Source organism: Delphinus delphis, chromosome 5 (genome assembly GCF_949987515.2).
Source record: "Delphinus delphis chromosome 5, mDelDel1.2, whole genome shotgun sequence".
NCBI classification, from domain to species: domain Eukaryota; kingdom Metazoa; phylum Chordata; class Mammalia; order Artiodactyla; family Delphinidae; genus Delphinus; species Delphinus delphis.
In genome coordinates, this window is record NC_082687.1 from 116799069 (window position 1) to 116809358 (window position 10290).

The 10290-nt window shown below is 35.1% G+C and overlaps 1 protein-coding gene across 2 annotated transcripts in view; it reads left to right on the forward strand.

Moving 5' to 3' along the window:
• NDST3 (N-deacetylase and N-sulfotransferase 3) overlaps positions 1–9257 on the forward strand; it is a 135434-nt gene extending 126177 nt beyond the window's left edge. For both annotated transcript variants that reach the window (XM_060011845.1, XM_060011846.1), the window contains 2 exons: positions 4443–4545; positions 9138–9257. In XM_060011845.1, coding sequence (XP_059867828.1) covers positions 4443–4545; positions 9138–9257 — 223 coding nt within the window. The remainder of the gene's footprint in view (positions 1–4442; positions 4546–9137) is intronic.
• The last annotated feature ends 1033 nt before the right edge of the window (positions 9258–10290 follow it).

A 10290-nucleotide genomic window follows, 5' to 3' on the forward strand; every position in this document is an offset into this window, starting at 1 on the left:
AAATGAAAACCTATGTCCACAAAGAATTGTTCACCACAGCATTATTCATAATAGCCAAAAGCTGCAATCAATCTGAAAAATGGATTTAAGAAAATTTGGCATATCCACACAATTCAGTATTCGTTCACAGAAATGTTATTTCAATGTAAAGACATTTCAAACATTCTTGCACCTTCTAAGTGTAATCTGAATGTTCCCTGGGATTCACCTGCCCAAGGGTAAAATGAAGGTCACATTTTCATTAATATAGAGATGTTACTAGTTGGAGGCTGAATCATTGGAGAATCTTGATTGTTCATGCCCACAGGTCTCTTCCAGTTATTTCTAAACATCCCCAGGTGATACTCCACACAAACTTAAGAACCAGTGCATTCTTGCTTTTTCTTTAATTCAACAAAGATTTATTGAATGACTATTATGGCATGACTCTGGGTACACAATGATAAAGTATCCCTACCTCTAGGAAGGGGTAACCATGGAGAGACACTAAACAACACATAAAATTTTCTCCAAAATGTTCTCTTCCTGAAAGCCTTTAAAGAGGATCCTAGCCATTATCAGTTCCCACACGAAATGACTAGCTGCCAGTGCCTACACAAAAAGGTTGTTTCCTTGCTGTCCTACCAGATATTAGTAGTCCTGAGGCTAATTTTCAGAGGGACACTGATGATATTCTGAAAAGATGTGAGAGATCTTTCTCCATCTCATGTCAAGCTTCTTCACTTGGGCTCTGAATTGCTCACAAGGTCCTTCATCAACATCAATCCCTCACCTTCTCAGGCAACCTGAAAAATAATATGATGTCCCGTGTACCTTCCTCTCCTTTTTGTTTCCACTATGATACAGTTACACCACTGCTTGTGAACTTATACTTACAGAACTTACAGATGTCTGGGCTAGGTGTCAGCTCCACAGACACACATTTTTCTCAATAAAGCCCAGCCTGACAGTCCACTGCATGAGATGTAATCAATTAGCAGAGGTGAAAGAAAAACCTATTTTTCTTTTGATTTTTAACTTTAATATGTGTGAAGTTAGTGTTTCTTAAAGAAACATTCTGTCAGAAAGCTGCTCATTTTAACATAAGGCATGCGTATGTTGCAGACATGTATCTATAGTTAGGTATATTAGCAAAAAAAATTATAATAATAGCTAGTCTGGATTTTGATCAAACACTTAAAATGAGTCATAATTCAGTTATGGAAATTACCAATAACAAAATGTTAATGAAAAATGTTTTATCAATAGCAGACTTCCAGAAATGTTGTTGTGTTAGAGCTTCCCAGCTTTCGTGTATAGATTATTTCAATCATCGTCTCTATTTTTTAAATTTATTTATTTTATTGACGTTAGTTGATTTATTAATGCTCTCCTTTCTTATTCCTCTGACTATGAAACATTTATTCAGTTCCCTTACAGATGCAATCAAGAATATAAACAACATGGAGATATATCATATTATGTCTTGATCCCACACAATTGCTTTAATAATGATCAGAAATGGGCTTTGCACAAGTAGGATGTGAGTAATCCTTTAGTGTCTCTAATATCCAAAGCAGGGAGGAGACAGAGATATAGGTTTGCCTTCTTTTCATAGGGCTATAGTTATAAAGTCTACAACATTAGCTACAGAAAGACTACTCTCCAATCACACATTCAATCACAATATAATTTTAAATCAGCTTTATTGATGTGTAATTTACATATAATAAAATCTACCCATTTTAATTGTACGGTTTGATGAATTTTGACAAACATGTACTGTTGTATACACCATCACAATCAAGATATAGAACATTAATCCAAAGTTTCCACATGCTCTATTGCAGTCAGTCCTTTCCCCTCACCCCTGAGCCCTGGCAACCACTCTTCTACTTTCTTTCACTTAGCATAATGCTTTTGACATTCCTCCTTGTTGTTACATCTATCAGTAATTGGGTTTTTTTTTTTATTGTTCAGTAGTACTCCATTTTATGGATATACCACAATTTGTTTATCCTTTCACCAGTTGATGGACATAGGGTTGCTTCCACTTGGGGGCTACTATGAATGAAGCTACCATGAACATTTGTGTACAGATCTTTGTGTGGACATATATTTTCATTTCTTTTGGATAAAGACCCAGAAATGGGATTAGTGGGCCATATAGTAATTACGTATTTAACTTTATAAGAAACTTTCCAAAGTGTCTGTAATATCCTAAATTTCTACCAAAAGGTGTAACAGTTCTAGCTGTTCCACATCTTTGCCAACACTTGGTATTGGTCTTTTTAAGTTAAGTCATTCTAGTATCTAGTGGTATTTCATTTGTGATTTTAATTTGCATTTTCTTAATGACTAATGATACTGAGCAAATTTGCATTTGTTTATTGGTCATTCATCTGTGTTTTTGATAAAGTGTCTATTCCAATCTTTTACTCAATTTTTATTGGTAATTTCATCTTTTTTTATTGAGTTCAGTTGTATATTCTGAATATCAGTCCTTTATTAGATTAACATTTTACAAATATTTTTGCCCAACATGTGGTTTCTCTTTTCATTTTCTTAAGTGTTTTAGAAAAGCAAAAGTTTAAATTTTGATGTATTCAAAATTATCATTATTCTTTTATCATTCATCCTAAGAAGTCTTTGCCTAACCCAAAAATTTTCTATGTGTTTTTTCCTATGTTTACTTCCAGAATTCTTACAGTTTAGCTCTTAGCTCATTCACGAAATGAGATTTCATTTCAAGTTAATTTTCATATACAGTGTGAGGTCAGTGTTCATATTTTCCATATAGACATCCAATTTTTCCAGTTCAATTTATTTAAAAGATTGTCCTTTCCCATTGAACTACTGTGGCACCTACTTTTGAAAATCAGTTGACAGTAGATGTGTTGGTCCGTTTCTAGATTCTATTTTGTTCATTGACCCATTGGTGCCAATACTACACAGGCTTGATTACTGTGGCATTATAGTAAATCTTGAAACTAAATAGTATAAGATCTCCAACTTTGATCTTCTCTTTCAAATTGTTTTAGCTTGTCTAAAACAAATTATTAGCTTGTATCTCCATATACATTTTATAATCATTTTTTCAGTTTCTACCAAAAAAAAAGTCCATTGGAGTTTTGGACTCACATTGAATTATCTAGACAAATCTGGAGATGAGATTGATATTTTAAAAATATTTAGTCTTCTGATCTGTGAACATGGTATAGCTCTTTTTTGTTTATGTCTTCTGTAATTTCACTTAACAATTGTAGTTTTCATTGTACAGATCTTGCATACATTTTGTGCTAAATTTATCCCTAGGTATTTCATGTTTTTATGCTAATTTAAATGTTTTAATTTCAATTTCCAGTTGTTCATTGTTTACACTATAGTTTTAAGAAAAAGTTAGAAGCAGCATTCTGGGAAGTAGTATGAATTAAAGACAAAAGGAAAAGGTGGCCCTAAATGATAATTCTTTCTAATGAAGAAAAAATTATAGCAATAGAATCGCTGAATAACAAAAGCCATGTGAAAGAATCATCATTGCTGACTGTTACTTTCACTTTTATATTCAAGCATGGGAAATTACTATTTATTCATAATGAATTATAATACAGAACATACCCAGAGACCAGTGAAGAGAAAAGGCCCTCTACCTAGGGTCAGGAGGCTTAGACTTGAGTTGTCACCTGCATACTGAAAAAGTATATAGTCCAAGATAAATAAACCTTGACGAGCACTTCCTTCTTTTTCATTTTTGTATTCAACTAACAGTTGGTGAGTGTTCACAAAGAGCCAAACACTGTGCTAAGTGCCATTAAATGGGATAAATGCTATACTCCATATCATTAAGGGGTTATAAGAAAAGCTCAAATGAGAAAGGGTTATATGAACTATTTTGGTAAACTAAAATATAAGTTTAATGTGCTGCTATTACTTTTATTACAATTGTGCCATGAAAATCTTTTTTATAGGTGTTATTCCTTTAATACAGAGCTCATACCAAAATAAGGAAGTGTCTCTGGAAAAACATTAAATGGATTAGAGCTAGAGACTCCTGAAATTCATTACTCCATGACACACCAAAACCTCTTCTATTAACCTGTAACTGAATGGTACAAGTACTGTGTAAATCCGTAGATGTGAAGACTGACTTGTTATTTTTAAAACCTGCAAAGGGAAAGAATGGGCTTGAAATTTATATAGCTTTTTCCTTCCAGATGAAGGAGGTAGGCTTATTAATTTCTATTAATAGGACACCTCCTGCTGACAGTTTTTCTATTAGAAATCTGGCAAACTCACAAATATGACAGATGGACTGAGAATTCAGAAGTATGCCAAAAGACTTTATGTAAAGTGATGCATTCAAAAAATATGCCAGTTTCCTTGGTTATAGATTAATATCCGAACAATTAAAAATACTTGCTTGAAAAATACTTTTTTGTTCTTTGTATTTTTTATTTTTTTAGGTTTGATTCTCATAAAGGTTTCTGGTGTCAATTACTGGAAGAAGGTAAAACAAAATGCCTTGGAAAGAGCAAAGGAAGAAAATACCCTCCAATGGATCCTGAGGTAAGTATAGAGCTTAAAAGTACAAACTAAATAAGCAAAATGATACATAAAAATATATCTATTTTCTTATAAAAGTGATTAAAATAAAAATTCACCCTTTATAAAAATTAAAAGTGACATTTGGATTAGAATGCATTCAGGTTGCTTGTTTTGATTTTTCCAGTGATTATCTTACCTGTCATGCAAGAATAAAAGAAAACAATAGAATTTGCCATTTTGAATCAGAACAAAGAAGGCAACATCTCATTCCAAAAGGAATGATACATTCACAGAAATTTTAGCACTAAAAATGTTAACTGAAACCAAGACAGGAAATGTATCAGCTGGAAATTGAAAATAGGCCCAAAAGATTTTATTTTCACTGTCTAAGTCACTCTCTAGTAGTAAGTGTGGCCTGCATAATAATATTAATTATTGGTATACTAAGTTTTGAACTGTTAATATGTTAATAAGATGAAAGAATGAATATATTTCCCAAATGTGTAAGATACTAGCAGATAATTTAGGCTCTGGAGAATGGAGACACCCAAACTTAGCAGTAGGTATGTAGCGCTTCGGGTTTATTCTGTTCCAAATGGTGACATAGTGATCACTTAAAGCTACAGTTTTCCCACTTTGTAGACGCTATATATTTACTTTAAAGCTTATTTCACATATATTAAAATTTATTAATATTATTTTGATTTCATAATCAGTCCAGCTAACATATAGTTTGGACATAAGAATGCAAGTAGATTGATTTTGTAAAAAAAAAATTTTTTTAACTCAAAAATGAAGACATTATTTGGCATTGTTTTCCCACAATGTTTAATATATTATGGTAACTAAGAATCCTGCAGTGGTCCAAGAATCCTAACATGGTATGAACTTGTCTGGATACTTTTTAATACTTGAAGACTTTAAGGACCTTTTTTGCAACCTGATAGAGACAGAGCATCTATCAAGCTAAGCTCACTAAGCTCACAATTAAATTCTATCTAAAAGGCATTGTGGAGGTTCTTGTTCTTTTGATAAACAAGTTGCATTCTCAGAACTCCAATTTTCTTTGGTGGGTTATTAAAATATACCTTCAGAGCACTACGAAAACAATCCTTACATATTAATAAATATTCAAGGGCAATTCCCATTGTATTTCAAGACAGTAATATAAAGTATCTCATTTTCATGTATGTCAAAGCTATCTCTCTCTATATTTATTAAAACTAAAACATTCAAGACACTGTAGAACATCTTTCTTAGTATTTTATTTCACTCCTATCAAACACATACTGAGACCTAATATTAAATATGTGGTAGAGAAAGATAAGAAAAACATAACTTTTCAGGATATCATTATTTCCATATCTCCCAACAAGGTTACTGCGTAATCCATCCCTAAGATATTTTTTCTCAAACACCTCTGACACCAAATGTGTGAGTTTTCCATACCAAGCAATTCTCCAGTTTTCTGCAGACACCAGCTAGGTATCCTGCAGTTTAATCCAATTCTGACACTAACTATTCAGGGTTAGTGTAGCCCCACAGATTAAGGGCTCAGCCCCACAGAACTGCCCCCTTCAGACTCCAGTAACAAGTAGTGGATTCCCAGGTTACTCACACTTCTGTCCAACTTGGCTGCAAATCAGGGGTTCCCTCATCAGGTTTTATAATTTGCTATAATGACTCACACCACCCAGGGAAACACTTCACTTCCTATTATTATAAACAAAGAGGTACTTAGGACAAGGTCCAGAAGGGTCCTGAGCACAGGAGCTTCTCTGTCCCTGTGGAATCTGGGGTGTACCACCCTCCCAGCACATGGATGCATTTACCAACCCTGAGTTATGGAGGTTTCGTTGCACAAGCATGGTTGATTAAATAATTGTCTGTTGGTGAATAACTCAATCCCCTGTCCCTCTTCCCTTCCCTGGAGGTTGGAGGGTGGGGCTGAAAGTTCCAACCCTCTAATGATATGTTTGGTTCCTCTATAGCAACCAGCCCCCATCTGAAGCTATCTAGGGGCCCATAAGAGTCAAGTCATAAGCAGAAACTCAGATAAGGTTTAAAGGAAATTATTGTAAATAAGAAAAGCCACTCTTTACACCCCTGTCACTCAGGAAATTACAAGGGATTTAGGAGCTCTGTGCCAGGAACCAGAGTCAAAAACCAAATATATATTTCTTATTATATCACAAAATCATATACATACTGGATTTATTTGAGGGAGTAGAATAGCTGATTTTGTGCAAATAGTGCCCAGAGAGGAGGCAAGAGTAACGGGTCCTTCCTGGAGGTAATGGAAACACAAGTGTACACAGATTAGAATAGGCAGTACTGTCACCACACTGCTTGCTTCTCCTGCTACAGAAAAACACCAGAACCCTTCCTCACAAACATCACCAAAACATCATAGGATGGAAATTAAGAATGCTGTTAGCCTACTTCCACTTTGACTTTGTTTATCAAAATATATTGTAGAAAGGGAATAAAAACTGACATTTTAAATGAACCACTAAGTCTATGACCTCTCCAAATCAAAAGCATTTAATAGATTCTTTAATAATAGGCCAATAAACAACCTGATATTGAATTTATTATACGATTCCTTCTTTTACCATATATTATGATTCCCTCTTACTACACTAATTTCATGAGTTTGCATGAAGTAGACTACGTTGGCATACTTAGCAGATATCCTATCTGTGATTTATCATCTAAAATAGTCCCTTTCTGAATGATGGTCAGATAACAATGTATGTACAATAAATCCTGCATATCACTGAGTTCTGTCCTAGTAACTTTTGGCCTGAATATATTAGACTCTCAAATAGGACATGTTGTACATTACAAGTCTCATATCAGTTATCTTGCCACATGAGAGAGCAGAGCAACAAGAAGAAAGGGTACTTGATTATAGGGACCAACATGCACAAATAATAGGGCACAGGACAAGGGTTTGGCTACAGAGGCAGCACTGATACAGACAGCCAGGTTTGAAAATAATGCCAAAAAGACCAAAAAGTTGAGGTACAGTTGAGATAATCCTCAGTAACAGGAGGTATGATCCAAACTCCAAAGGGATGTGTGGTCGATATTGATCCCAGGAGGTTCAATTCTAAAATTAGTTAAGATGTTGGAGAATCCTTTGCCATATGGAAAATATCAGGGAGCAAAATGGCAGGAGCTGGGCAGCCCCGGGCTGCTGTTGTTCCAGGGTTTCTCTCATAAAGGGGAACAATGCAAAGTAAGATCTTAAGAGAAAACACAGTGGGGAAGGTTAGAAACTTAGCCTCTGCACAAAGGCCTAGGGCTCAGCCCTGGATTCCAGGTCTGGCTGGCAGCAAAGGAGGCACAAAATGATCAGGCCCCCAGATGGAGTATCTGGGAATATGATTTGTCTCCACCTCTCTCTGGCCTGGGTGTACCAGCTGGGCCTGTCAGTGGTTTTACAGCTAATGACCGTGGAAGACCAAAACCAGAAGTGAGACAAAGGTTTGGGTTCTCCCTTGATCGCAGTGATGGTTAGAATATAGCACAAATGTCAGTCTGGTTCCAGTGATCATAATGACTACAAAAACCACTATGTTACATAGAAATTACCAGTATAAAACCAGATGATTTTCTATGGCCTTTAAAATGGGGTACCAGATATGACATTTTAAAAGACTAGCACAAGGAATTAAATTAAAACTTTTTAAAGATTCAACTCAACTAAAAACCCCAGAATAGGGACTTCCCTGGTGGTCCAGTGGTTAAGACCCCATGGTGGGAAAACTAAGATCCCACATGCCACACCGTGCAGTCCAAAAAAAACAATAAAAATAAAAACCTCGGAATAGTGTAAAGCAGGGAAGTATAGATACAGATTCAGAAATCCATCCTTCACAACATTCCCAACAATGGTCATTTACACTACATATAAACCCCACTAAACACCATCTTACAATACAGCACTTTCCATTTCTGACAATTTCAATTATTAAACTATTTTTCTTTATTGAAGGGAAATCTACTTCCCTATAAGTCAGGATCGTTTACAAGGCATTCCTTTCCTTCCTTGGGTCAAATAGTACAAATAAGGTTATAGGCTTACCTAGTTTACCTACTATATTTTTAAGGTTTACCATAGTACTGTTTTAGCAGTGAATATTTTGTGTATGCCTTAAAAGAGCTCTTAAGAAAATATTACCTTCAAAATCTAAATGTAAATTAATGATGACAAAGGAGTATTTTATTTTATAGATTTACCAACCCAACTCTTATTCCAAAGCCAGGATAGTTTTAATAGAGCATAATATTAGACCCAATCAGTTATTACAGCTATATTTCTAGCAATTCAGTCTAGTTATTTAAACATTTAATTCTGCACAAATAAATCCCATGCTTAATATGAAAACCCTTTCCCTAGTGAAAACAGCATATGTGTTTGGAGTGTGTATTTTGAAGAACAGAGTCACTGTGTTTATATTATGCTAAAGAAATAGCCCACATGCTTAATATCAGTTTTAAACCAGTATGGTTTACTTGACACAGATGTAAACATCGTCAAAGTATATGAAGTATACTTTAAAAAACAAAATTAAATGTCCTTTCATCTCCTCCTCCCATCTCAGAGCAGAGTGTTTCTATCCAGCTACTATCGGGACCACAACGTGGAACTCTCCAAGCTGCTGCACAGACTGGGGCAGCCCCTGCCGTCCTGGCTGAGACAGGAGCTGCAGAAAGTGAGATAGCACTAAGAGACATCTCGAGAATGCATCTCCGTGGAATGCTCACCTCTCCCAGAGCTTCCAGGGGCTACCAAAAGGCGGTTTATAAACATACCTCTTCAAATGAGAAAAAAAGAACAAAGGTCCTTCCATGTGCTGGCATGTGGATGAGTAGAAACAAACAAACAAACAAAAAAGGTATCTGTTACAAGCCTTGAGGCCTATGGCCTTTCTCTTAACACTGGAGCCTGTGGGGTCATTGGAGACTACTGTGCACTCATGTGGAAATCAATAGCAACCAATATAAATATCAAACACAAATGCAGAACTGTCCCATTTTGTAGTAATATTTACACTTTTATATATCAACCAAGATTGGGTCTCTGTAGATTTTTAGGCTGCTGTTTGCCTGTACAATGTTTTCTTATTCTTTGATTCTATAAAGTGTCCTACAAAACAAGAAGCAAACATCACAATGTAGCATAAGACGCTAAAGGCCTAACATCCATGAAAAATGCTTGCCAAAATGTAAATCCACTGAAGTATTTAGAATTATAAATTACAGCTTGTGCTAGATCAAAGAGCGGAAAAGTTATATATGAGTTTATCTGCATCCAAAAAAAAAAAAGTGTTACAGCAGAAAAAAAAAGTGAGTTTTCATCCACATAGTCTAGTACATTTATGTAAAAGTTACTAACTTCTCTATCATAATTGTTATTCTGAAAGATACACTGTAAAGCCATTGGATTGGAAATAGAAACACACTAAGTATACCAAAACAGTAAGAAGTAATGGAAAGTGTACTGACTAAATCTTCTAAAAGGGAGAAATTGTAGGGTTCGGAAGATATCTGATTGACAACCTATGTCCCTTTTCTGTGAGCTGCAGATCAATTCCGGTAGTCCTCACTGGTTCTACAGAAACGCTTGCATAGTATCTGACATATGTGTCATCTCCAGAAACAGACTGACTTTTCACTGTAAATAACTTTTTTTTAATGTTCCCAATAACAAAACCTATTAAATGAAAACTAAGGACAGTTTCTTTAGTTGATATG